The sequence below is a fragment of the Pelodiscus sinensis genome, chromosome 1 (assembly GCF_052426305.1).
Source record: "Pelodiscus sinensis isolate ZL-2025 chromosome 1, ASM5242630v1, whole genome shotgun sequence".
Lineage (NCBI taxonomy): Eukaryota > Metazoa > Chordata > Testudines > Trionychidae > Pelodiscus > Pelodiscus sinensis.
Window position 1 is genome coordinate 354,409,215 of NC_143052.1, and position 27,265 is coordinate 354,436,479.

Here is a 27,265-nt window from a genome sequence, read left to right on the forward strand (position 1 = left end):
GCTCAAAAGAAAACACATAGTTAGTGCTAATTCACTAAAAACACCCTATATTGTAAGCAAGACCACCCACAATGGTATCTTGACAGAATCCTTCAGCATGCTCTCAGGAGTGTGACAAGGGTGCCTGTTGTCACCTTTCCTGTTCTTGATCACAATGAATGACCATCAACAGGGCATGTAGTGGACACTTTTCAAACAGCTAAAGGACGTTGATTTTGCTGACAATATCTCCCTCCTTTCACACCAACATGAAAGCATGGAAGAAAAGGTCCCAACACTAGAAAAAACTGCCTCAATGTTTGGACTGAGCATTAACAAGGGAAAGATCAAGACAATGAGTCCAACCAGTCCAACAGCAACACCATCACACTGAGAGGGGATAACCTGGAAGATGTGAGCAGTTCATCTTCTTGGGGAGTATTAAGGGCAGCGATGGAGGAACACACAAGGATATCAATGCTAGGACAGGGAAAGCAGCAGCTGCATTCAAGACTCTTCATCCCATAGGGTATGTCTACACTAGCTCGTTAGTTCGAGCTAGGTAGGCAATTGAGGGCAGCCGGAGTTGCAAATGAAGCCCAGGATTTAAATATCCCGGGCTTCATTTTCATGTTCCCGGGTGCTGCCATTTTGAAATCCCCCTTAGTCCGAACTAATTGCCCACGGTTAGACGAGGAGTAACAGTTAATTCGAACTAAGGAGTCAGTTCGAATAAACGTTTAACTGCCGCGTCTAGCCATGGGCAGTTAGTTCGGACTAAGGGGGATTTCAAAATGGCAGCATCTGGGAACATGCAAATGAAGCCTGGGATATTTAAATCCCGGGCTTCATTTGCAACTCCGGTTGCTCTCAGTTGCCTACCTAGCTCGAACTAATGAGCTAGTGTAGACATACCCATATGGAGTTCACAAATCATATCTGTGAACATGAAACTGCAGACCTTCAACACAAATGTGAAGAGTGTGCTCTTGTATGGATGTGAGACCTTGCATACTAAAAAGTCTTCAAACCACAAGCTATAGACATTCATAAAGAGATGCCTGAGTTACATCCTTCACATCAAATGGCAAGACTTTGTCACAAACGAGGAGCTTTGGAACAGAGCAGGACAAGAACCACTTGAGATTCAGATCAAGAGAAAAAAGTGGGGATGGCTAGGCCACACTCTGAGAAAACCATCATCCAGCATAGTCTGTCAAGCTCTCACATGGAACCCACAAGGAAAATGCAAAAGAGGAAGACCTCGGACAATGTGGAGAAGATCTACTGAGAAGATCTACTGAGATTGAAGGACAGCAACAACTGGGGTATTCCTGGAGTCAGCTAGAAGTTTTGTCTCAAGACAGAATGAAGTGGAGGAGACTTGTAGATGATCTATGCTCTACTCGGAGTACAAGGGTTTAAGAAGACGATTGTAAGCAGATTCTTTTCCTAAAGAGCTATACTTGATCTAGGCATAATTTTCAGGACAAAGATGATATTTTACTCTGACCGGGATCCCCAGCTCTTTGTACCCTTCCAGGATTGTCTTGACCAGCCAAAGACAAAGAGCTTCCCCTTGCTTGAATAGTCTTCTCCCCAAGGTGGGGATCTTTTGTTCTATATTCTCTCTTCCATGAAAACTACCTGGGTCAAAAAATGGAATCCCAGTTCCAGGTGGCACAGTCACATGTCTTACTAGTCCAATCACCTTTGGACTTACAAGACAAACAAGGTTGTTTACAAGTTGCTAAGTTGATCATCCAATCATCCAGGCTTCCGGAGCACCAGTAACGGCTCTCATTAGCACATTAAATCATAAAGTCATATACTTCATATTTCTATCTTTACATACAAGAATGATACATGCACCAAAATAGGATATACAAATGAAGCGGTCTGTAACATTCACATTGATAGGTTACATGAGGTATTTTCTTTAAAGCATCTCCAACTTATGCATATTCATATTCCAAATTTTCATACAGACTAGACGGGAACTATCATGCAGATGTGTAATTGTTGGAGAGTTTAAAATGTTCTTCAGAAAGATTGAACACTCATCAAACAAAGCACAGAAAACTTACCCAATAACAACTTTACTGACACAACTGTCAGTTCACTTTCAGCCTCTAGAGAATAGTCGCAAAATCCCCTTGTGAATCTCTTTCATTTTCACACTGTAAACGATTGGGTTTAGCACAGGAGGGACAAAGATATAGACATAGGACATAAGAATATGCACAAGAAGAGGGGCATTTTTCCAAAACCTGTGGATAATGGGGACAGCAAGTGTTGGGACATAGAAGAGTAGGACGGCGCAGATGTGGGAGATGCAGGTGTTCAGGGCCGTGAGGCGCTGCTCATGGGATGCGACATTTAAAACAGTCTTCAGAATTATGATATAAGAGAGGGTGATGAACAGTGAGTCCAAGCCGTATGTGATGAGAATGGCAAATAGTCCGCAGATGTTATTGAGGGTGGTGTCTGCACATGCCAGCCTCATCATGTCTGAGTGCAAGCAGTAGGCGTGGGACAGCACGTTACTTTTGCAGTATGGTAGCCTCTTAATCAGAAAGGGGAAAGGGAAGAGCATGCTGGTACATTTAACCACAATGACCAGACCAATTCTTACGATCCTGGGATTGGTCAAGATGGCTGCGTAGCGCAGCGGGTTACAGATGGCCACCAAGCGATCGAACGCCATGGCCACTAAAATCCCCGACTCCATGAAGGAAAAGAAGTGAATGAAAAACATCTGGACCAGACAGGCATGGAAAGCGATGTCTGTGGAATGGAAGCAGAAGGTGCCGAGCACGGTGGGCAGGGTTGACAGAGCCATCCCGAGGTCGTTGACTGCCAACATGCAAAGGAACAGATACATGGGCTGGTGGAGACGCCGGTCTGCCCAGACAATGCAGAGAACAAGGCAATTCCCCGCCATGGCAGTGACGTATAACACAAGGAAGGGGACAGCGATCCAGTGGTAAACCGCCTCCTGGCCTGGGAACCCGGTCAGCTGGAACGTCGCAGGCTGGAAGCTGGTGCTATTGAAACCCACCATAACCAGCCAGCTGCAAACTCCTGTGTACATGCAAAACGAATCCATGAGTTTCCCTGCGACCAGGTGACAGGGGAGGGATGTGCAGTTCTACATTGATTTGCCGAATCCCAACACACAAGAGCCCTCTCTTGCCGGCCTGGGGCTGCTCTCACAGGTATCAGTGGGGACTGTTTGGAAGGAGCCGGAGGAGCCAGGCTCCAGGAACTCAGGGCCATCGCTCCGCAGAAATGGAGCTCGCTTTAGTAGCTGATTTCCAGCAGTAGCTCATTTAAGGGAAGCAAGAGATTCTGCCCCCCGCAGCTCTGCTGCCCACCGCTCCAGAACCTTTTGAGGAAGAGGCTGTAGCCATTAAGCTCCCATTGTTTCCAGCAGGGAGAACTCCCCCTTGGACTGACCTGGAATGCCCAATGGGGCCTGCGTGTCCCTGAGCTCTGCAGGGTGCTGTGAATTGCCGGCCCTCTTGGGCATGTGCAGTGCGGGGAGAGTACAGATTTCTCATGGCCCATGGGACGGGCCCAAGTGCAGGGGCACATCAGCACGGCACGGACGGGGAACGAAACAGGCCCAATGACGAGCACTCACAAGGCCCAGGCTGAGTAGGGCTGTGGGGTTCAGGGGGCCGGACGGTAGGTCAGTCGGAGCAGGATTTGTCCATATGGCTCCAGCTGCAGAAAGAGCTGGATTGTCATTCCCATCACCTGCAGGCAGACTCCTGCCAGCTCTCACCGAGCCGGAGCATTGGAGGAGATGCAGTCGGGGCAGCAGGCAGAGGCGCCGGGATGGGGGGTAGCAGGGATCACCAGGGAGAGCAATGAGAGCTGGATGAGATTCCCACTCCTGCCATGGCCCGGTGCCCCCAGAGCCAGCCACCCCCTGCACCGACCCCCCCAGCAGTGGGCAGAGGAACCCTGGCCAGCGGCCCTGGGACAAATCCCTCCTCTCAGGACAAAGCCGAGGGACGTGGATTCTCACAGAGCGTGGAGGAGCTCTGAGTGTTTAAATCTTGTGTAAAAAAATCCCCCCTGCCCCTTCCCCAGCTGCCTGGTTTCCTGCCTGGGGGTGACGGGGCTTTGCTGGGCACCCGGCGTTTGGGCTCCTCTGCCCCGAGGGGACTTGCCTGGAACCGACTGACCAGCGAGGGGCAGAATTTGCCCAGCACAGACGAGAAAAGGAAACGTTTTACGCTTTGTGGGGCTGGTCTCTGCCCTGGAGTCTCCCCACAGAGGGGTCAGAGAATCACCCCCTGTCTCTCCGCGCAGCCAACTCACCGGGTGGGCAGGACAATGATCTTCAGTGGAAGGAACAAGCCCCCGGGCCCGGCTGCCTGGAGCATAGTCTGAAGCCTGCCAGGTACCGGGAGTATTTATCCAGCATCCTGGCAGCAGCGCCGGGGACTCCTGCCGCCCCTGGGACACAGGTGGAGGCTGAGGTGTGACCAGGGGCTAATCAGGCACAGACGCCTCGTACAGCAGCAAGAGCTAATTGCCCCCGGCCTGGAGCCTGCCCAGGGATATAGACAGGGCCGGTGTGAGTCCGACCCAGGGTCCATCTAGCCCAGGATCCATCCTCTGCCAGGGGCCAAGGCCTGGTGCTTCACAGGGAATGAGCAGAACCGGAGAATTGATCTAGTTCATTATTGACTTCGTCCAGTCCCAGCTCTGGCCCTCAGAGTCAGCAGCACCCGGAGCAGGCGGGGGCCTCCCTGGCTAATCGCCTTCCCTGGATACGTCCCACAGGGTCATTTCTGAACGTGTGATAACCCAGTCAAGCTTTGGCCTGTGCAACAGGCCCTTCAAGCCAAAAGCCTGGAGCAAAAGCTGTCATCTCACCTCTGCCCTGAGTCTCCCTCCCTGCCAGGCAGGGCAGTGGGTGGCACCTGCCCTCCCACCAGCCTGAATCCTCCCTGCTCTGGAGAAACCAGTACAGCGTGTGAGGGATTTACTTTAATGCTCCTTGCCAGTCACTTCCCAGCTCTGGGCCACTGCCAACCATGGCCAGATTTCAGTCTCTGCTCACCCTTGCCTGGCTTGGGGGTTTCTCCCTTTCATAACCAGGCCAGAAGCAGGATTTCTGTGGGGCACAGGCCGCCAGACCTAACGATTAACAATCCTGAGCTCTTACATGGCCCCTTTCGCCAGCAGATCACAAGGCGAGCACCTAACGAGGGCAGAGTGTGAGCCCCATTTTATAGATGGGGACACTGAGGCATGGAAAGGTGAAGTGACTCACCCAAGGTCACAACTCAGACTGTGGCAGAACTAGGTCTAGTCTCTGTGTCCCCTGAATCCCATTCTAACGCCATGTCCCTTAGGCCACGCTGCTGTCTCTGGGGGTATGTCTACACAGCCGCCCTAGTTCGAACTGCTAAGCAGCAAAGGGGAACACAAGGAAGAGTCCTCGGCATCTGCTTTGTAAAACTGGCAGCCTCAGCCACCTCTGAAATTGGCTATAGGCCGAAGCCAGTGGATGCGAACCACACACACCTCCCGGCATAACGACCCCGTCTCAGCTCTGGCCATCCACAGCAGTTAGAAATGTCGCCCCTTGGGATGACGTCTCTGGTAGGAAGAAGAGAACGGAGAAGCAGGAAGAAACGGGTGTTGCCTGACTTCAGGGAGACACGCAATGAGCGTGTGCGGTGGGACGGACGGACACCCGCGGTCCCTGCTGTGCGCAAGGGATTCCGCTGGCAGATGTGACAAAGCGTGTGGCCTCCCCCAGTCACAGCACTTGGTGATCCATGGCTACTAGGACTGTGCTATCCGTCCCCCCGCACCCAGCCCTGCCAAACTAGGCACTGAGCACACCACAGAGTCTGTGCGGCAGAACGGACGTCAGCTCAGACCAGCGAGTTCTCTGTTTTACAGGTGTGTTTCCTTCCTCCTATTTCCCTTTTATATTCAGCAAGGGCGGTGCGTGGAAGGCTGGGTTGGAGAGCAAAGCCCCAGTCCCGTCGCTTCTGTCGAAGGCTCTGCCACTTGGCTATGTCTACACTCGCGGCTTCTTGCGCGAGTAATATGCAAATGAGGCTAAGCGTGGAATATCGTTGAGCCTCATTTGCATACCTAATGAGCCACCATTTTTTTCAGAAGAGGCTCTTGCGCAAGAAGGAGCATCTACACGGCCCCTTCTTGTGCAAGAAAACCCCTCTTGCGCGATGCCGTTACACCTATTACTTTTCAGGAAGAACGGCGTTGCACAAGAGGGGTTTTCTTGCACAAGAAGGGGCCGTGTAGATGCTCCTTCTGGCGCAAGAGCCTCTTCTGAAAAAAATGGGGGCTCATTAGGTATGCAAATGAGGCTCCGCGATATTCCACGCATAGCCTCATTTGCATATGACTCACGCAAGAAGCCGCGAGTGTAGACGCAGCCCTTCTGTGCCGACTGCAGCCCAGCCCTCGTGCCCACGCAGAGTAGAGGGAAATTACATCCCTTGCCAACGTCACCTGCTGCCTATGGAGTCAGATCGCAGCCAGCAAGTGTCAGGTGCTGCTCACAGACACTGGACCCCACAGTCCTTCCCCCAAAGGCTTTGATCTCCTTTTACATCTAAGACGGCAATTTAAAGATGTAGAAGGAAATTGCAGAACTTTTTGCAGGCCACTCGCTTTACACCGTTTTAATTACGCAGGTTGTGACAGGGTACGATAACAAAAGACCCCTTGGGGCTCTTCCCTCTCGTGTCGATTATGCCACTGACACCGCCACCTTGGTCTCTGGGGCTCCCCGCCTGTGATGGGGGGGTGTGACGTAGTGGGGGTACTTGCTGGGATGTGGTGACCCCTGCTGTCTGGAGCAAGACCCAGCAGGGAAAGCCTCACTAGGCCAAGGTAATGCCAAACTTGTTGAACCAGTGGCCAGACACCCCCCATGGAGAGGAACAAAGGAAGGTGGATGCTGCCCTGGCTGGGGGGCAGGGCTGAGAGAGGGTTAGGTAGTTCCTGGCTGGAAGGCAGGGAATAAGGAGCTGGGGAGGGGGCTGGGACTCCCCTATCTCAAGGGGGGGCACTGAGGCCTCTTAGCCCCAGTTCCTGTAACCAGATTACATCTGTGCTGCGCTGTGCTGGAGGAGCAATAAACCACCCTCAATTCCACTGGCTGGTGCAGTCTGTTTGTGCCATTTCAGGGTGCAGGAGACAGGGGAACCCCCAACGCGCCGTCACACTGGTGTCAGGAGTGGGATCCACTGCACCCCATGGATGAAGCTCCCAGCGGCAAGCGACAAGGCGCCGTAGAAGCAAGAGTCCTGGAGCCAAGAATGCTTGAGGCAGAGCGAAGCGGTTCCGGGGAATCGTGGGGCGCTGCAGCACTAGACTGGTGAGTCTGCACTGAGGGGCCCAGCGGGCAGATGGCCTACGCCCAACTCTTGAAGGCAGAGCTGGTGGGGCTGTGCAGAGAGAGGGGCTTGCCTGTGCGGAAAGCAACCAAGGCCCAGCTGATTACCCAGCTGGAAGATAATGACCAGCCACAGGGCCAGGATCTTGTCCCCAGGGGAAGCAGCCAGACCCCCCCTGAGAGTGTGTCAGGCTCAGAGAGGGGGAGGAGCGCTGGAACCCAGCGGAGAGATGAGACAGCGTCTCCCGGGAGGCCTGCAAGCCGTAGCCCATCTAGGGCAGGGGCCAGCCCAGCGGAGCTGTGGCGGCTGGAGATCCAGCTGCGGATGAAGGAATTGGAAGTACAGGACCGAGAGAAGGAGCGCCAGGACCGAGAGAAGGAGCGCCAAGATCGAGAGAGGCAGCGACAGCATGAGCTGGCCATGGCAGAGCGGAGAACCTGCGGGGCCCCGGCTGCGCCAAGAGTGGATGGGCCCCAGGGTCCCGGGGCTGCCAGGCGCTTGGAGAGGCTCACGGTGGCCCAATTGAAGGACGTGGGCGACATAGACGGGTTCCTCAGCTCCTTTGAGAGGGCCTGTGGACTGCAACGGGTCCCCCCAGCTGACTGGCTACAGGAGCTCATCCCCGCACTGAACCAGGAGGCGGCCGGAGTGCTCAGTCAGCTGGAGGACCTACAGCCAGGGGATTACAAACGAGTCAAGGAGGCCCTGCTGCACAAATTCGGGCTGACCCCCGAGATGTACAGGAAGAAGTTCCGGGGGGTACAGAAAGGGCCACGGGAGACCTATGTGGACCTGGCCTCCCGCCTGGCGCAATACGGCCGCAAGTGGGTGTCTGGAGTCGGAGCCCAGACTGCAGAGGAGCTGCTCAAGCTGGTCATGATGGAGCAGCTCTATGAAGCGTGCCCACCCAAACTGAAGCTGTGGCTCAAGGACCGGAGACCAGAGAACCCCCAGGAGGCCGGGAGACTGGCGGATGAGTTCATGGAGAGCCGGTCCGGGGGTGAACGGGAGTCCCGGAGAGAAAGAGAATCGCGCAGAGACCAGTTCTCGGCGGAGCAACGGAGAGAGACACCTCCGAGGCGAGCCCCAGGGACCAGGACCAGTCATCGATACCCCAGAAAACCAGCCAGGGCCCGGGCAGAGCCGACCCGAATGGGCCCACAGAACCTAACTTGCCATCGCTGTGGGCAACGAGGCCACAAGAGGGCTCAATGCACCAGGCGCAAGAACAGGTCCCATGACCTGGGACATTCCAGGATTAACTGGCTGGGGCGGGAGGAAGGGCAGGCTGCCCCAGAGGCAGGGGCTGGCCGGCAAACCTCCGCTCGGGGAGGGGGGAAGGATGCTCAGTGCACCTCCCCTGGGAGGTCTGACCCTCGGGAGGCAGATTTATCCGTGCACCGGGTGGGGGCGGGGCGGCCCCTACGGAGGGACTGCCTCGTACCCCTGGAGGTGGATGGCAGGAAGGTGACAGGTTTCTGGGACACAGGGGCGGAGGTGACGCTGGCCCGACCCAACATAGTGGCCCCAGACCGTATGCTACCCGACACTCAGCTGACACTGAGGGGCATAGGCGGCACCCCCTTTAAGGTACCCGTAGCCAGGGTGCATCTGAAATGGGAGGCCAAGGAGGGCCCCAAGGAAGTGGGGGTGCACCCGCACTTGCCCACCGACGTGCTGATGGGGAGTGACCTAGAGGAGTGGCCAGACGGACCCCACAGGACGCTGGTCACCACCCGTAGCCAGAGCAAGCGAGGGGCTTGCGGCCCGGAACTCGAGGAGGTTCCCCAACAGGGGGCCCAGGGCCCCGTCCCAGCAGACCTAGAGTTGGACCTAGGCAGTGGGGGGAACCACGGCCCTGTCCCAGCCCCAGCCGCTGAATTCCAGGCTGAGGTGCGAGCGGATCCCTCCTTGCAGGCCCTGAGGGACCGGGCTGACCTGGGTGCCGCTCAACCCCTAGGAGGAGATTGCCAGGAGAAGTTCCGGTGGGAGAGGGGATTTCTGTACCGGGAATGGCTTTCCCCCGGGACGGTAGGCAAGTGGGGGCTCCAGCGGCAGCTGGTGGTTCCCCAAAGGTATCGCCGCAAGCTGCTACACCTGGCCCATGACCTCCCGTTCTCGGGACACCGGGGGATCCGGCGCACGCGGCTGAGGCTGCTCCAAAACTTCTATTGGCCAGGGATGTTTGCAGCTGTCCAGCGGTACTGCCGGTCCTGCGACTCCTGCCAACGAGTGGGGAAGGCCCAAGACAGGAGGAAAGCTGCATTGAGACCCCTGCCCATCATAGAGGAGCCTTTCCAGAAGGTGGCGATGGATATTGTGGGGCCCTTCAACAGAGCGACCCGGACAGGGAAGAAATACATCCTGGTGGTGGTGGACTTCGCCACCCGCTACCCCGAGGCCGTGGCCCTGCCCTCTATTGAGGCAGACACGGTGGCAGACGCACTGCTGACCATTTTCAGCAGGGTGGGGTTTCCCCAGGAGGTTCTCACGGACCAGGGATCCAACTTCATGTCGGCCCTGCTCCGGTGCTTGTGGGAGAAGAGTGGGGTGCAACACACCTGGGCCTCAGCGTATCACCCCCAGACCAACGGGTTGGTGGAGAGGTTCAATGGGACTCTGAAGCAGATGCTACGGACCTTTATGCACAAACACCCGCAGGACTGGGACAAGTACCTACCCCACCTGCTGTTTGCATACAGGGAAGTGCCCCAGGAGTCCACGGGGTTCTCGCCGTTCGAGCTGTTATATGGGAGGCGAGTGAGGGGCCCCCTGGACTTACTGAAAGACGAGTGGGAGGGGAAGGTCTCCCCAGAGGGTGAGCCGGTCGTGGAATACGTCCTGACATTCCGGGAAAGACTTGCCGAGCTCATGGGCCTGGCCAGAGAGAACCTGAGCAGGGCCCAGAGGAAGCAGAAGGTCTGGTACGACCGCAATGCACGGGCCCGTGCCTACGCTACCGGGGACCAGGTGATGGTCCTGATCCCCGTGCGGAAGAACAAGCTGCAAGCCGCCTGGGACGGCCCCTTCAAGGTGGTTAAGCAGCTGAACGAGGTGAACTACGTGGTGGAGCTGACGGGCCGGACGCGCGGCCAGCGGGTATATCATGTTAACATGATGAAGCCGTACTGGGACAGGGAGAACTTGGTGCTGGCTGTGTGTAAGCCCTGGGAGGAGCAGGGGGAGGATCCCCTGGTAGGTCTGTTCCCTGGGACCGGAGAGGACTCTTCGCTGGAGTCAATTTCCCTCTCAGACCAGCTCACCCCGGCCCAGCAGGCCGAGATCCGGGAGGTGCTGCGCTCCCACCAGCAGCTGTTCTCCGACAAGCCTGGTCTCACCAGCCTGGCTGTCCACCGGGTGCAGACGGGCACTCACCCCCCGGTGCGCTGCTCCCCATTCAGGGTCACAGGGAAAACAGCCCAGGACCTGGAGAGATAGGTCCAGGACATGTTGGCCCTGGGGGTGATCCAGCCATCCTCCAGCCCCTGGGCCTCGCCCGTGGTGCTGGTTCCCAAGAAGGACGGGTTGATCCGGTTCTGCGTGGACTACCGGAAGCTCAACGCCATCACGGTGTCTGACGCCTACCCGATGCCAAGGCCCGACGAGCTCCTGGACAAGCTGGGGGGAGCTCGCTACCTCACCACCCTGGACCTCACCAAGGGCTACTGGCAGGTGCCGCTAGACCAGGAGGCCAGACTGAAATCGGCTTTCATCACGCCGCTGGGGCTCTATGAGTTCCTGGTCCTGCCCTTCGGCCTCAAAGGGGCGCTGGCCACCTTCCAGCGCTTGGTGGACCAGCTGCTGCGGGGAATGGAGAACTGTGCCCTAGCGTACATCGATGACATCTGCGTCTTCAGCCAGTCCTGGGAGGACCACGTGGCCCAGGTCAGCCAGGTTCTGGATCGGCTGAGGGAGGCTGGGCTGACCGTAAAGGCTGGGAAGTGCAAGGTTGGAATGGCCGAAGTGTCCTACCTGGGCCATAAGGTGGGGAGCGGCTGCTTGAAGCCAGAGCCGGCCAAAGTGGAGGCCATCCGGGACTGGCCTGTGCCCCAGACCAAGAAGCAGGTCCAGGCTTTCATTGGGATGGCGAGGTACTACCGGAGGTTTGTGCCCAACTTCAGCTCCATCGCTGCCCCGATCACAGAGCTGTGCAGGAAGGGGAGGCCAGACAGGGTGGTCTGGACGGAGCAGTGCCAGAGGGCTCTCTGTGCACTGAAGGAAGCCCTGGCCAAGGCCCCAGTGTTGGTAAACCCGGACTTTGACAAGCCCTTTATCGTGTTTACTGACGCCTCGGACACTGGGCTGGGGGCGGTGCTGATGCAGGCGGACGAGAAAGGGGAACGTCACCCCATCGTGTACCTGAGCAGGAAGCTGCTGCCCCAGGAGCGGAGCTACGCGACCGTAGAGAGGGACGCCTGGCCATGGTGTGGGCCCTGCAAAAGCTGCAGCCGTACCTGTTTGGCCGGCGTTTCACGGTTTTCACCGACCACTGCCCCCTGACCTGGCTACACCAGATGAAGGGGACCAACGCCAAGCTGCTGCGGTGGAGCCTGCTCCTGCAAGACTAGGACATGGAAGTGATCCACGTCAAGGGGAGCGCCAACATCATCGCCGACGCGCTGTCCCGTGGCGAGGGGCCCGAACTTCCCCAGGTCACGAGCGGAGTGACCCTGCTCAGTTCGCTCTCGGAGGGGGGAGAACTGTGACGTAGTGGGGGTACTTGCTGGGCTGTGGTGACCCCTGCTGTCTGGAGCAAGACCCAGCAGGGAAAGCCTCACTATGCAAAGGTAATGCCAAACTTGTTGAACCAGTGGCCAGACACCCCCCATGGAGAGGAACAAAGGAAGGTGGATGCTGCCCTGGCTGGGGGGCAGGGCTGGAAGAGGGTTAGTTAGTTCCTGGCTGGAAGGGAGGGAAGAAGGAGCTGGGGAGGGGGCTGGGACTCCCCTATCTCAAGGGGGGGCACTGAGGCCTATTAGCCCCAGTTCCTGTAACCAGATTACATCTGTGCTGCGCTGTGCTGGAGGAGCAATAAACCACCCTCAATTCCACTGGCTGGTGCAGTCTGTTTGTGCCATTTCGGGGTGCAGGAGACGGGGAACCCCCAACGCGCCGTAACAGGGGGTCACACATGACCCCTCGGGGGGCCTCTCAGAGTGCTGCCACGGCCACTGCCACTCACCTTCTCGCTGTCTGGGGCTCCTCACTGCCCGGTCCTGCTGGGCCAGCTCCTCTGGTCTCCCCCAGCCAAGGCCCCAAGCTGAGGTCCCTGCCCCCACCGAGAAGCAGTACAGACTGACCCACTTCAGGTCCAAGGTGAGTGCAGTTTGGGGCCCAGCCTCCTGAGAGAGCACTCCCCACATGGGATCAGACCCCAACGAATTAGGGGTTTTAACAATATATTGTGCGCACTGGTTGTCCCCCTCTGCTCCCCGAGGTAACAACTACACTGGGTTTGATAGACAGTAAAAGTGATTTTATTAAGTACAAGCAGTAGGACTGAAGTGGTGATAAGTGAAAACAGGCAGAGCAAAGTAGGTTACAAATCAAAAGACACAAAACCACTTGGCTAATTCTCCACTGAAACCTCAGTACAAACTCTTCAAACTCACCCTAGAACCACTTTTCCAGCTGCCCCTCCAAACCAGGGCTGTCTCCGCCATCCTGGGGTCACAGGCTCCTTCCTTCAGGTGCAGCCCAGCCCAAAGACCAAGGCCTCTCCTTTCCTATTTTGTTTGTTAAGGAATCGAGGCCGCTCATCAAGACCTTGAAGGTAACACCCTCCATGTCTCTCATTCACACATTTGAAATGCACAAAGTATTCCCACTCAAGAAGGCTAATTTTGCACACAAAATTGATACCTACATCAAAGTAAGGTAAACAGAACCAGCAGATTGTGACGTGAAGATTAATGGGTTACACGACATAATTTGCTCAAAGCACTTTTGATTTATGTATATTCATGTCCATAAATCCATTTCATAAAGCATGGGGGGTGTCCATCACGCCACCATCATGTTCTGCTGGGCCAGATATTCTGATCTCCCCCAGACGAGGCACAGAGTTGGGGTAACCAGACTCCCAAAGAGCAATGCAGACTCTCAACCTCTTCAGCCCTGGGAGAATGCAATGCCAGGGTAAAGTATGCATGAAACCAAATTTCAAAAGAGATCACGTCCCCACATAAATCCGTAGTTCCCTGAGTAAAAGTTTTATACAAAGGAAACTCATGAGGGTCTTTGCCCTCTTTATCAATGAAAGTGAAAGCACCCAGACAAAAGTCATTTACTAAGCTCAAAAGAAAATACATAGCTAGTGCTAATTCACTAAAAAACACCCTATATTGTAAGCAAGACCACCCACAATGGTATCTTGACAGAATCCTTCAGCATGCTCTCAGGAGTGTGACAAGGGTGCCTGTTGTCACCTTTCCTGTTCTTGATCACAATGAATGACCATCAATGGGGCATGTAGTGGACACTTTTCAAACAGCTAAAGGACGTTGATTTTGCTGACAATATCTCCCTCCTTTCACACCAACATGAAAGCATGGAAGAAAAGGTCCCAACGCTAGAATAAACTGCCTCAATGTTTGGACTGAGCATTAACAAGGGAAAGATCAAGTCAATGAGTCCAACCAGTCCAACAGCAACACCATCACACTGAGAGGGGATGACCTGGAAGATGTGAGCAGTTCATCTTCTTGGGGAGTATTAAGGGCAGCGATGGAGGAACACACAAGGATATCAATGCTAGGACAGGGAAAGCAGCAGCTGCATTCAAGACTCTTCATCCCATAGGGTATGTCTACACTAGCTCGTTAGTTCGAGCTAGGTAGGCAATTGAGGGCAGCCGGAGTTGCAAATGAAGCCCAGGATTTAAATATCCCGGGCTTTATTTTCATGTTCCAGGGTGCCGCCATTTTGAAATCCCCCTTAGTCCGAACTAACTGCCCGCGGTTAGACGAGGAGTAACAGTTAAATCGAACTAAGGAGTCAGTTCGAATTAACGTTTAACTGCCGCGTCTAGCCGTGGGCAGTTAGTTCGGACTAAGGGGGATTTCAAAATGGCAGCATCTGGGAACATGCAAATGAAGCCCGGAATATTTAAATCCCGGGCTTCATTTGCAACTCCGGTTGCTCTCAATTGCCTACCTAGCTCGAACTCATGAGCTAGTGTAGACATACCCATATGGAGTTCACAAATCCTATCTGTGAACATGAAACTGCAGATCTTCAACACAAATGTGAAGAGTGTGCTCTTGTATGGATGTGAGACCTTGCATACTAAAAAGTCTTCAAACCACAAGCTACAGACATTCATAAAGAGATGCCTGAGTTACATCCTTCACATCAAATGGCAAGACTTTGTCACAAATGAGGAGCTTTGGAACAGAGCAGGACAAGAACCACTTGACATTCAAATCAAGAGAAAAAAGTGGGGATGGCTAGGCCACACTCTGAGAAAACCATCATCCAGCATAGTCTGTCAAGCTCTCACATGGAACCCACAAGGAAAATGCAAAAGAGGTAAACCTCGGACAATGTGGAGAAGATCTACTGAGACTGAAGGACAGCAACAACTGGGGTATTCCTGGAGTCAGCTAGAAGTTTTGTCTCAAGACAGAATGAAGTGGAGGAGACTTGTAGATGATCTATGCTCTACTCGGGGTAAAATGGTTTAAGAAGAAGATTGTAATCAGAATCTTTCCCTAAAGAGCTATACTTGATCTAGGCATAATCTTCAGGACAAAGATGATATTTTACTCTGACCTGGATTCCCAACTCTTTGTACCCTTCCAGGATTGTCTTGACCAGCGAAAGACAAAGGGCTTCCCCTTGCTTGAATAGTCTTCTCCCCAAGGTGGGGATCTTTTGTTCTATATTCTCTCTTCCATGAAAACTACCTGGGTCAAAAAATGGAATCCCAGTTCCAGGTGGCACAGTCACATGTCTTACTAGTCCAATCACCTTTGGACTTACAAGACAAACAAGGTTGTTTACAAGTTGCTAAGTTGATCATCCAATCATCCAGGTTTCCGGAGCACCAGTAACGGCTCTCATTAGCACATTAAATCATAAAGTCATATACTTCATATTTCTATCTTTACATACAAGAATGATACATGCACCAAAATAGGATATACAAATCAAGCAGACTGTAACATTCACATTGATAGGTTACATGAGGTATTTTCTTTAAAGCATCTCCAACTTATGCATATTCATATTCCAATTTTCATACAGACTGGACGGGAACTATCATGCAGATATGTTATTGTTGGAGAGTTTCGAATGTTCTTCAGAAAGATTGAACACTCATCAAACAAAGCACAGAAAACTTACCCAATAACAACTTTACTGACACAACTGTCAGTTCACTTTCAGCCTCTAGAGAATAGTCGCACAATCCCCTTGTGAATCTCTTTCATTTTCACACTGTAAACGATTGGGTTTAGCACAGGAGGGACAAAGATATAGACATAGGACATAAGAATATGCACAAGAAGAGGGGCATTTTTCCAAAACCTGTGGATAATGGGGACAGCAAGTGTTGGGACATAGAAGAGTAGGACGGCGCAGATGTGGGAGATGCAGGTGTTCAGGGCCGTGAGGCGCTGCTCATGGGATGCAACATTTAAAACAGTCCTCAGAATCATGATATAAGAGAGGGTGATGAACAGTGAGTCCAAGCCGTATGTGATGAGACTGGCAAATAGTCCACAGATGTTATTGAGGGTGGTGTCTGCACATGCCAGCCTCATCATGTCTGAGTGCAAGCAGTAGGCGTGGGACAGCACGTTGCTTTTGCAGTATGGCAGCCTCTTAATCAGAAAAGGGAAAGGGAAGAGCATGACAGTACTTTTAAATACAACAGCCAGTCCGATTCTCACTATCGTGGGATTGGTCAAGATGGCTGCGTATCGCAGCGGGTTACAGATGGCCACAAAGCGATCGAACGCCATGGCCACTAAAATCCCCGACTCCATGAAGGAAAAGAAGTGAATGAAAAACATCTGGACCAGACAGGCATCGAAAGCGATGTCTGTGGAGTAGAAGAGGAAGGTGCCGAGCACGGTGGGCAGGGTTGACAGAGCCATCCCGAGGTCGCTGACTGCCAACATGCAAAGGAACAGATACATGGGCTGGTGGAGACGCTGGTCTACCCAGACAATGCAGAGAACAAGGCAATTCCCCGCCATGGCAGTGACGTATAACACAAGGAAGGGGATGGCGATCCAGTGGTAAACCGCCTCCTGGCCTGGGAACCCGGTCAGCTGGAATGTTGCAGGGTGGAAGCTGGTGCTATTGAAACCCACCATGCTGAGCAGTCGCTGTCCCGGCCAGCTCCCAACTCCTGTGTCAATGCAAAATGAACCTGTGAGTTCCCCTGGCACCAGGGGAGAGACGTGCAGTTCTACATTGATTTGCCCAATCCCAACACACAAGAGCCCTCTCTTGCCGGCCTGGGGCTGCTCTCACAGGTATCAGTGGGGACTGTTTGGAACAGATCCGGAGGAGCCAGGCTCCAGGAACTCAGGGGCATCTCTCCCCAGAAAAGGAGCTCGCTTTAGTTGCTGATTTCCAGCCCTAGCTCATTTCAAAGGAACCAGGGATCCTGCCCCCCGCAGCTCTGCTGCCCACAGCTCCAGAGCGATCGCTAGGGAGGAAGTTGATACCTTGGCCCCACACTAGTCACAGTCAGGCCAGACCTGAGGTCACATTGTTACCGGCCGGGAGACTGAACTCCTGGAAGGGCCAGAAAAGTGTCCCTGAGCCCTGCAGTGCCCGGGCACTTGCTGGCCCTCTCAGGCGCATGGTGCGCAGCGGGAGTACAGATTTCTCACGGCCCATGGGACGGGCCCAGGCGCAGGGGCAGATCAGCACGGACGGGGGACGAGACAGGCCCAGCGACACGCACGCACAAGGCCCAGGCTGAGCAGGGTTCAGTGGGGCTGGACGGCAGCAGGGTTTGTCACTCTGGCTATGGTGGCGCTAGGAGCTGGGGTGTGATTCCCCTGCCAGCTCTCGCCCAACCAGAGCATGGTGTGTGGCTGGCAGGAGGGCAGGACTGAGCCGGGATGGGTACAAACCGACCTGCCCCTGTGATTCTAGGCTGGACACGGATCAGCCCTGCCTCTGCGACCGGCCAGAGCGAGCCCAGAGACCCTGCCATGAACATGCGCCCGGCTTGCTGGGAGCTAGTCTGTGTCTGCGAGCGCTGGCCAGGGACGGGCCCAGCTCCTAGTGTGGGAACCCGAGGGAGCCAGAGTGAAGCAGGGGGAGAAGCCAGCGGCAGGAGGCGGAGATGGGAAGGTAGAAGCCGGTGGGGAATGTGCTGGCCTGTGTGTCTCTTCCCTGGGCACTCCTGGGTTTTACTGCCCCTTGCAGCAGGGTGTGAGCGCGTGAGTGTGAGCGAGCGTCCCTGTGTCTCTGTGTGTTTCTGCATCACACTTTGTCTGCGTGAGTCTTAGCGTGGCAGTGTCAGGGTGAGTGAATGTGTGTCTGTGAGTGTCAGTCTGTGTCTGTTTCTCTGTTTGTGTCAGTGTCAATATGAGTGACTGAGTGTGTGTGTGTGTCTGACTGGGTGTAACATGCTGAGATGTTCCCAGAGAGGGGAGGTGCAGTCGGGGGGGGGGGGGAGGGCAGGCAGAGGCGCCGGGCTGGGGGGTAGCAGGGAACACCAGGGAGAACAATGAGAGCTGGATGAGATTCCCCACTCCTGCCATGGCCCGGTGCCCCCAGATCCACCCACCCCCTGCACCAACCCCCCCAGCAGTGGGCAGAGAAACCCTGGCCAGCGGCCCTGGGACAAATCCCTCCTCTCAGGACAGAGCCCGGGACAAGGCAGAGCAGAGATGGTCTCAGCTTTGAAAGACTCATTGGAAAAAATCCCCCCCCCGCCCCTTTCCATGGTTCTGTGCCCGGGCGTGACGGGGGCTTTGCTGCGCACGCTGGCGAGGGCGTTGGCTGTTCATTAGGAAAATCGTCCAGAGCCACTAACAAGCAAGGGGCAGAATTAGAGAAGCTTTGTGGGGCTGGTCTCTGCCTGGAGTCTCCCCACAGAGGGGTCAGAGAATCACCCCCCGTCTCTCCACGCAGCCGACTCACCGGGTGGGCAGGACAATGATCTTCAGTGGAAGGAACAAGCCCCCGGGCCCGGCTGCCTGGAGCGCAGGCTGCAGCCTGCCAGGCACCGGGAGTATTTATCCAGCATCCTGGCAGCAGCGCCGGGGACTCCCCCCGCCCCTGGGACACAGGCGGAGGCTGAGGTGTGACCAGGGGCTAATCAGGCACAGACGCCTCGTACAGCAGCAAGAGCTAATTGCTCCCTGGCCTGGAGCCTGCCCAGGGACAGAGGCCCGGCCGGTGTGAGTCCGACCCAGGGTCCATCTAGCCCAGGATCCATCATCTGACGGGCTAGGGCCTGGTGCTTCACAGGGAATGAGCAGAACCGGAGAATTGATCTAGTTCACTATTTATATCATCTAGTCCCAGCTCTGGCCCTCAGAGTCAGCAGCACCCGGAGCCGGCGGGGGCCTCCCTGGCTAATCGCCTTGTAGGGTCCGTCCTGCAGCATCGTATCTAAATCTTTGCTGCGCCACGTTGCACTTGTGTCCTGCACAACATTCCCCTGCAACAAACAGCCTGGAGGAAAGGATCCCCCCCTCGAGTCGCCCCGCCACGTTCCCCACCGCCAGGGAATGGGCAGCACCGACAGTCTTTGGGGTGAGTCCGGTGGCCCTGCCTCTGCTGCCAGGAAGGGTTCTATAGACAGGACTGTGGCACAGGGATTCTTCCGCTCTACTTTGCGCTGATTAGGCCTCAGAGGGGGTCTTGTGTCCAGTTCTGGGTGTAGACAAATTGGAGAAAGTCCAGAGAAGAACAACAAGGACCTGAAAGGGCGTTCCAAGGAGGAGGGAGAAAAATGACTCCCCTTAATCTGGGATGAGAGGACAACCACGCAGCACTCCTCCATCATAGTCACCCAGGAACCCAAACCTGCAGTCATCTCTGGTGCCAACTCTGTCTGCATAAGCAACATCATCACAGGACCTAAGCCCATCAGAGGCTTATAGAACTGCACACAGGGCCGGTCCTAACCAATTGGCAGCCCTGGGCGACCGCCCGGCTCACCTGTAGCGTTGCCAGATGGTTTAAAAAAAATACCGGGCAAAAATTTGTCAAGAAAAAAAAAACCCACAAAGGTCGGGGAGGATTCAGGAGGTCGGGCCGAAATGCGGTCACGGCCCACCCCTAAGACCAGTTCCATCGGTGGCCCCTTGAAAATGGTGGCCCCAGACAACTTCCGAGCTCACCGACCCCTAAAACCAGCTCTGACTGCACATTCACCCATGTGATCTATGCCATCAAGTGCCAGCAATGGCCCTCTGCCATGGATATTGGCCAACCTGGACGGTCTCCATAAGAAAGGATTAATGGACACAAATCAGATATTCAAAAAGGTATCACAGAAACTTGTGGAACATTTTAACTTGCCTGGGTACTCACTAATGGATCTCAAAGTTTACATATTGTTACAAGCCGATTTCAAAAGGGAAGCTGCAGAACTTAATTTCATATACAAGTGTGATAACTACAATATTGGTTTAAACAAAGACCTTAACTGGATTACCCACTACATTCCACATCCTAATGACTTAAAAAGCCAAACATAAGACACTTAAGAACCAACTCTATCAGCTTCATTAAGCATGGACACTCTAATTGACTATTCTTTTCCCATGTTTTCTCTTTTTTACTCCTTTCCTTTCCCTCCCCATCCCCTGCCTTTCTCTGCTATTCGTTTGGAACTTAAACTCCACTCATTTGAACAAGTGTGTTGTGCCTAAAAGCTCATGATACTATCTACATTTTTTGTTAGTCTCTTAAGCTGTGTCCAGACTCAGGGTTTTTTTCAAAAAAACTTCACCTGCGTCTAGACTGCAGCCGCGTTCTTTCGAAATTAAATCGAAAGAATGCGGCTTTTCTTTCGATGGTGGTAAACCTAATTCCACGAGGAAGAACGCCTTCTTTCGAAAGTGTTCTTTCGAAAGAAGGCGTTCTTGAAAGCAAACAGGCTTTTTAGAAAGAGAGCATCCAGACTCACTGAGTGCTTTCTTTCGAAAAAGCGGCTTGCTTTTTCGAAATTCCGCGTGTAGTCTAGACGCTCTCTTTCGAAAGACGCTCTTTCGAAAGTATCTTTCGAAAGATGCTTGCAGTCTAGACATAGCCTCTGGGTATGTCTACACTACAAAGTTAATTTGAACTAACAGCCGTTAGTTAGAATTAACTTCCATAGGCGCTGGACATACAAACTGCTAGTTAGAACTTAAATCGAACTAACGGAGCGCCTAATTCGAACTAGGTAAACCTCAGTCTATGAGGACTAACACCTAGTTCGAATTAAGTAGTTTGAATTAAGGGCTGTGTAGCCACTTCATTCGAACTAGTGGGAGGTTAGCCCTCCCCAGCTTTCCCTGGTGGCCACTCTGGCCAACACCAGGGAAAATTTTCTGCCCCCCTCCTGGCCCCGGAGCCCTTAAAGGGGCACAGTCTGGCTACAGTGCTTGTGCCAGTTACAAGCCTGCCAGCACCCAGGCAGCAGACCCTGCACCTGGCATGGCATGAGCCAGCCACCCGCTGCCGCCCAGCCCTCCGCCTCTTCCCGGGACCAGGCTGGTGGCTCCCAGGAGCCTGCCCAGGGCCACAAGAGGCGGGAGCCCGCCTGGTCTAGTGTGGAGATTGTGGACCTCATCCAGGTTTGGGGGGAGGCCTCCAATGTCCACGATCTCCGCACTAGGCACAGGAAAGTGGCCGTCTAGGGCAGGAGAGCTGCCACCCTGGCCACCCAGGAGCAGGTTTGCATGAAAATCAAGTTGGTCCAGTGAGACCCCCAACCCTGAGCCCTGAGCTTAGAACATAAGAACATAAGAACGGCCGTACTGGGTCAGACCAAAGGTCCATCTAGCCCAGTAGCCTGTCTGCCGACAGTGGTCAACACCAGCTACCCCAGAGGGGATGGACCGAAGACAATGACCAAGCCATTTGTCTCGTGCCATCCATCTCCAGCCTTCCACAAACAGAGGCCAGGGACACCATTCCTACCCCCTGGCTAATAGCACTCCATGGACCCAACCTCCATGACTTTATCTAACTTCTCTTTAAACTCTGTTATAGTCCTAGCCTTCACAGCCTCCTGAGGCAAGGAGTTCCACAGGTTGACTATGTGCTGTGTGAAGAAGAACTTTCTTTTATTAGTTTTAAACCTGCTACCCATTAATTTCATTTGGTGTCCTCTAGTCCTTCTATTATGGGAACTAATGAAGAACTTTTCTTTATTCACCCTCTCCCCACTACTGATAATTTTAAAGACCGCTATCATATCCCCCCTCAGTCTCCTCTTTTCTAAGCTGAAAAGTCCCAGTCTCTTTACCCTCTCTTCATATGGGACCTGTTCCAAACCCCTGATCATTGTAGTTGCCCTTTTTTTGAACCCTTTCCAAGGCCAAAATATCTTTTTTGAGGTGAGGAGACCACATCTGTACACAGTACTGAAGATATGGTGTAGCTTAGTTTTATACTTCCCCTCCTCCTTCTTCCCCTGGCTTCCCCCTTCCAGCTCCCTCCTCCCAGGTTTCCAGCTCCCCTCACCCACCTTCTCTCTTCCTCTCTCTTAACTCCTTTTCCCAGTCTCCCCAGAGGCTAATCTCCCCCCCCCCCCCCCCAGTTTTGTTAAATAAAGAGAGTTTCTATTTTGAACATGTGTCCTTTATTTTTTACATCAGGAAGGGGGGCTAGGGAGGGGTAAGTGGAAGGAGGCGAAGGAGGAATGGGGCACGAGCCCCCGATGGGGAGGACTGGGGTGGCTCTGCAGGTTCCTCGGGGTGGAAGCTCTCCTGCAGGGCCTCCTGAATCCTGACAGCCCCCCGATTGACCCCCCCCCCAGATGGCAGCCTGCGGCAAGTGCAGCTGGGCTGGTGGCTGAGTGCTGTGATGTGCCGAGTGCGGGCACTCAGGGCACTCCAAGCCAGGACTGCTTTGCTGTCTCTCATTGAGGTAGACAAGCAAGTGGGGAACCCTGAGAACTGTCTGTCCGGGATGGGGGTCGGGTCCCTTTAAGCACAGCCCTCGGCTAGCCTGAGGCAGCAGCTCCACCCTCTAAGTCCTAACCTGATGCCCTGCCGGCACTGCTTCCGGCCAGCCTTAACCTCGGTTCAGGGTCCACACAATGTGGACATGCTATTTCAAATTAGCAAAATGCTAATTTGAATTCGTTTTTAGGTCTTGATGCACTAGTTCCAATTAGCTGAGTTTGAATTAACTAATTCGAATTAAGTTAGTTCGAATTAGTGCTGTAGTGTAGACATGCCCTTAGGGTGTTTCTAGACTAGAGGGATTTTTTCAAAAAAGTGGCCTTTTTTCAAAAAAACTTCCCCTGCATCTAGACTGCCGCCGCATTCTTTCGAAATTAAATCGAAAGAATTCGGTGGTTTTTTCGACCGCAGTAAACCTCATTTTATGAGGAAGAGCGCCTTTTTTCGAAAGTGCTCTTTCAAAAAAAGGTGTTCTTGAATGAAAACAGGGCTTCTTCAAAAGAGAGCATCCAGACTGCCTGGGTGCACTCTTTCGAAAAAGTGGATCGCTTTTTCGAAAGAAGTGGTTGCAGTCTAGACACTCTCCTTCGAAAGAGGCTTTTTCAAAAGATACTTTTGAAAAAAGCTTTTTTTGAAAGAGGCTTGTAGTCTAAACGTAGCCTTACGTGCTGCAAGACTATCCCTAGTTTTTTAAGTTTTTCCAGTTACAGACTAACATGGCTACACCTCTGAAATGTTTTTTAAGTTTGTTCACTCCACTGTCCAGGAAGAAGTCACACAAGCAATTCCTTCAGCCCCTCCATTTCTCCTGTGTCCCCACCAACACCACTACTTGTGCAGAAAAGAGGGTATGAAAGCCAATTTCATAAACGAATAATGTTCTTCTGATCTCAAAAGATCATATTCCAAAGTCAATTTATAACCTAGAATACTACTCAAAGAGCAGCATTGCCAATACTGAAGGGAAAGAAAGAAAGAAAGAAAGAAAGAAAGAAAGAAAGAAAGAAAGAAAGAAAGAAAGAAAGAAAGAAAGAAAGAAAGAAAGAAAGAAAGAAAGAGTGTGTCTAGACTACTGAGTTTTGTCGACAAAAGCAGACTTTTGTCAACAAAACTATACCAGCGTCTACACTACCGCTGAGTTCTGTCGACATAACGTCGACAGAACTCAGCAGTTTTGTCGACGCTGGTATACCTCATTTTACGAGGCATAACACCTTCTGTCGACAGAACTCTGTCGACAGAAGGTGTTATTGCCTGTAACGTTGCGTCCAGACTACGGAGTTCTGTCGACAAAGCAGCTTGCTTTGTCGACAGAACTCAATATGTCTGGACGGTCTTTGTCGACGGAAGTTTTGTCGACAGTATCTGTCGACAAAACTTCCGTCGACAAAACGCGGTAGTCTAGACGTATCCAAAGACCAATTGGTGCCGGCTTATAGCAGTCCTGCAATAAGCTTCTGATATAAGTCCAGTCTCTGGAGTACATCCACCGCGAGGATGGGTAGTTCAATCCTTTGTTTAGCGCTTCAGTTTGTAGTGAAGATCCTCCAGAGGTAAGAAGCAGGAGTGAAGACAAAATGGAGGAACCTCCAGGGCCCTTTTTCCATCCTTTGCTAAGTGCGGGGCTCCCATTGCTCTCCTGGTTAAAAGTACATCCCAAGATGGACTTTGTCAAGTGACCAAGTCCCCTGTCCATGCACGACTCAGTTCTTTGCAGGTGGCCCTCAAGGCCCACATTCCAGTTTGAAGGTTTGCAGCAAAGTCCATTTGGTCTAGTTGGCGCCTCCCAGGCTTCATTGCCTGTTGAACGTTCCTTCCTTCCTTTTCATGGGACAATCCACCCAAGTAGCCTGTCCCAGACATGCCAGCTGCTGCTCTGTGGGCGTCACGTCAGGGTCTGACGTTTGAAATACAGGGACCAGCGAATGTTCAGATCTCCAAGCACAGAGGTGACACCTGCCCACCACTGGCGTAATCACCACCAGCAAACCCCAACTTCCCTAGCGCTAGCTCACTCGACGGCACCGCTACGAGATTTGTGGCAAATGCAGAACTGTGGTTGCAACAATGGTCTATAACAGGGCTACTCAACTTTGGAAGCCCTGAAGGCCACAATGATACAGCACAAGCCAAGGGCCACAACTTAAATGTGATTGCTTATACATGCTGTGATGGCGCGTTGAAGTTCTCCCGTCTCCTGCACCCCCGTAATGGCCCGGACAGACTCCACCAGCCAGTAGAATAGAGGGAGTTTATTGCTCCTCTAGGATACAGCACAGCACAGATGCAATCTGGTTACAGGAACTGGGGCTAGGATGCCTCAGCCCCCCTTGAGATGGGGGAGACTGGGCCCCTAAATTCCAGCCCCTTTCCCTAGGCTGTCTCCTCCATGCTCCCAGACAGAAACTACCTCACTCACTTCCAGCCCTGCCCCCAGAGAGGACTCCACTCCCCTTCTTCCCATTGTTCCACTTCCTGGGAGATAGCTGGTCAGGCAGGTTTGGAGCCCCCTTTGCATAATGACTCATTCCCTGCCCTGCTGGGCCATGCTACAGACAGCAGCCAGCGGAGGTCACCCACAGCCCACTGCCCAGCATAGCAACCAGCAAGGTACCCCCCGCAATGTCACACATGCAAATATATATGCAAATAGTTTCTTTCACACTGACGGGCATGAATACAAAGATTACGGCAAACTACACAACACACAGGCCCCATTTAAGACCGTTCTGCTGATATTAATAACAATGCAATATTTACCCGATTTCTACCCATTTGACAGCACTTTTAATGAGCAACGACAGTCCAGGAATTTAAGTGCTAAAATGCCCATCGACATAAGACTATTCTATTGACTTCTTTTTTGTTTTGGCTTCCACCCGCAGGCCACGTGGTGAGCCCCACGTAAACCCAAACAGCACCGTGGGCCGCAAACAAATGGGGCTCACAGGCCGCATGTTGAGTAGCCCTGGTCTATACGGTCCTATCACAGTCCAGTGACATCAAAGCCAGCTCCATCGAGGGTGAAATGTCAGCGCTCACAGGGAGTCGGAGATGAGCAGCTTTGCACCTAATCAGAGGAGCCTGGGACCCACCCGCCTGGATCAGAGCCGGGTCCATCCAGCCCAGCAGCTCGCCCCCAGCAGTGGCTAGAGCCAGATGCTACAGGAGAAGCTGTGAGAATCTCTCAAAAGGGAGAAATGGGATCAGATCTCCCTCTGCCCTGCACCCCGCCCTTTTCTCTAACAGGGACTGGCTTCTGAGATATGTGTTGTCATTAATTGCGGTCACTTATGGTCCCTTTGATAGCCATGTGTATTTTCAAAGCATTATTGCCTCTTACTAAGGTCTTGGCTTCTGAGATGGGTTGAGTCACAGCGATCCCCTTGAGACTGTCACCCGATGGGCTGATCATTCCACTGGGCCCACCTCCCTTTCTTCTGGGGTGTCCCACTACCCTGTCCTATTGGGCCAGATCCTCCATTCTCCTCCAGCGAGGGCAGAGGTGGGTCACAACTTACAGCAGAGCAACACAGACCTGACACTGGCTCCGTTCCAGAACAGCTCAGTCACGGGGACTTGTCTCGGCACCCAATGGGACAAGAACCCCAGACAAATCCGTCCTATTCTCTATAAAGTTTTATACTGCTCACTCTCAGACATTGCTTGCTCTTCATCAATGAGAGAGACACACACAAATGTTTGCACACCTTCACAGTCAGGTCTATTAATTACACGGGGTTTATTAATAAACAAAAGTATAAAATGTAGGATTTAAGGGGTTGCATGTTATAGCAGACAGATCAAAGTAAAATAGTAATAGAGATGTAGCCGTGTTAGTCTGGTCTTGCTGAAACAAAAGACAGGACTATGTAGCACTTTAAAGACTAACAAGATGGTTTATTAGGTGATGAGCTTTCGTGGGCCAGACCCACTTCCTCAGATCAAATTGTGGAAGAAAATTGGCATGACCATATATACCAAAGGGATACAATCAAATTTATATGTGTTCACTTTTTTTGATTGTATCCCTCTGGTATATATGGTCATGCCAGTTTTCAGGCATAGTCCTGTCTTTTGTTTCAGATCAAAGAAAGTTACTAAGCAAAATAAAACAAATCTCGCCAGCTCAGCACAACACTCAAAGAAATTTGTTGCATGCAATTTCTTACCCTAACAGTAGTTCTAGTATTTTTTACTCTCACAAGCTGGGAAGCCTCCCAACCTGGGCCTGATCCTTCTTAATGTTCTTTTTCAGAGGTGTCCTAGATCTGGCAGCCCCTATTGTTTGGTTTCCCATCTTCTCAAATGAACAGTGAAAAGTACCACATCCAAAATGGGTTTGAGCATCAGATGACCTGGCCCCATATCTTGGCAAGACCAAACAGAATCCAAGTTGACAGGAAAAACAAGAGTATTCACAGATCATTGTCTTGGTCACCATGCCATTAAGTTCCCTGAGTACTGCTGCTGGCCTTCATTTAGCACATCTAAATTAGTAAACAGGTACATCTTTCATATTTCTAACCTCCAACACTGGACTGGTACACACACACCAATGGAACATGTACATGGTAAGTTCACTAATGATCTGATACCAGATGTATTTTGAATCAAGCGTATTCCAGTTATGCACATTCCTATTCATGAGCATATTCTTATAAAGGATACAGAATGCAATGTAGCAGCATCAACACACCCTGCAGCAGTGAGTTCCACAGGCTCATTCTGTGACCCGAGGGAAAGTATTTCCTTTCTTGATTTTGATTTGCACCTTTTACTTTCCTT

At 52.8% G+C, this 27,265-nt stretch overlaps 2 protein-coding genes across 2 annotated transcripts; both read right to left on the reverse strand.

The window, feature by feature from the left end:
* Positions 1–2,104: 2,104 nt before the first annotated feature.
* Positions 2,105–3,043, reverse strand: LOC149526066 (olfactory receptor 51I1-like). The gene has a single exon (XM_089777088.1). It carries the CDS (start codon positions 3,041–3,043, stop codon positions 2,105–2,107), a length of 939 nt encoding a protein of 312 aa, XP_089633214.1.
* Positions 3,044–15,763: 12,720 nt separating this feature from the next.
* On the reverse strand, positions 15,764–16,728 carry LOC149526067 (olfactory receptor 51I1-like). The gene has a single exon (XM_089777091.1). The coding sequence runs from the start codon at positions 16,700–16,702 to the stop codon at positions 15,764–15,766; it is 939 nt and encodes a 312-aa protein (XP_089633217.1). The 5' UTR covers positions 16,703–16,728.
* Between the last annotated feature and the right edge of the window lie 10,537 nt (positions 16,729–27,265).

What these genes read in the sequence shown, in the direction of transcription:
- LOC149526066 (XM_089777088.1), bottom strand. Translation starts at nt 3,043, where the DNA reads ATGGTGGGTTTCAATAGCACCAGCTTCCAGCCTGCGACGTTCCAGCTG.
- LOC149526067 (XM_089777091.1), bottom strand. Translation starts at nt 16,702, where the DNA reads ATGGTGGGTTTCAATAGCACCAGCTTCCACCCTGCAACATTCCAGCTG.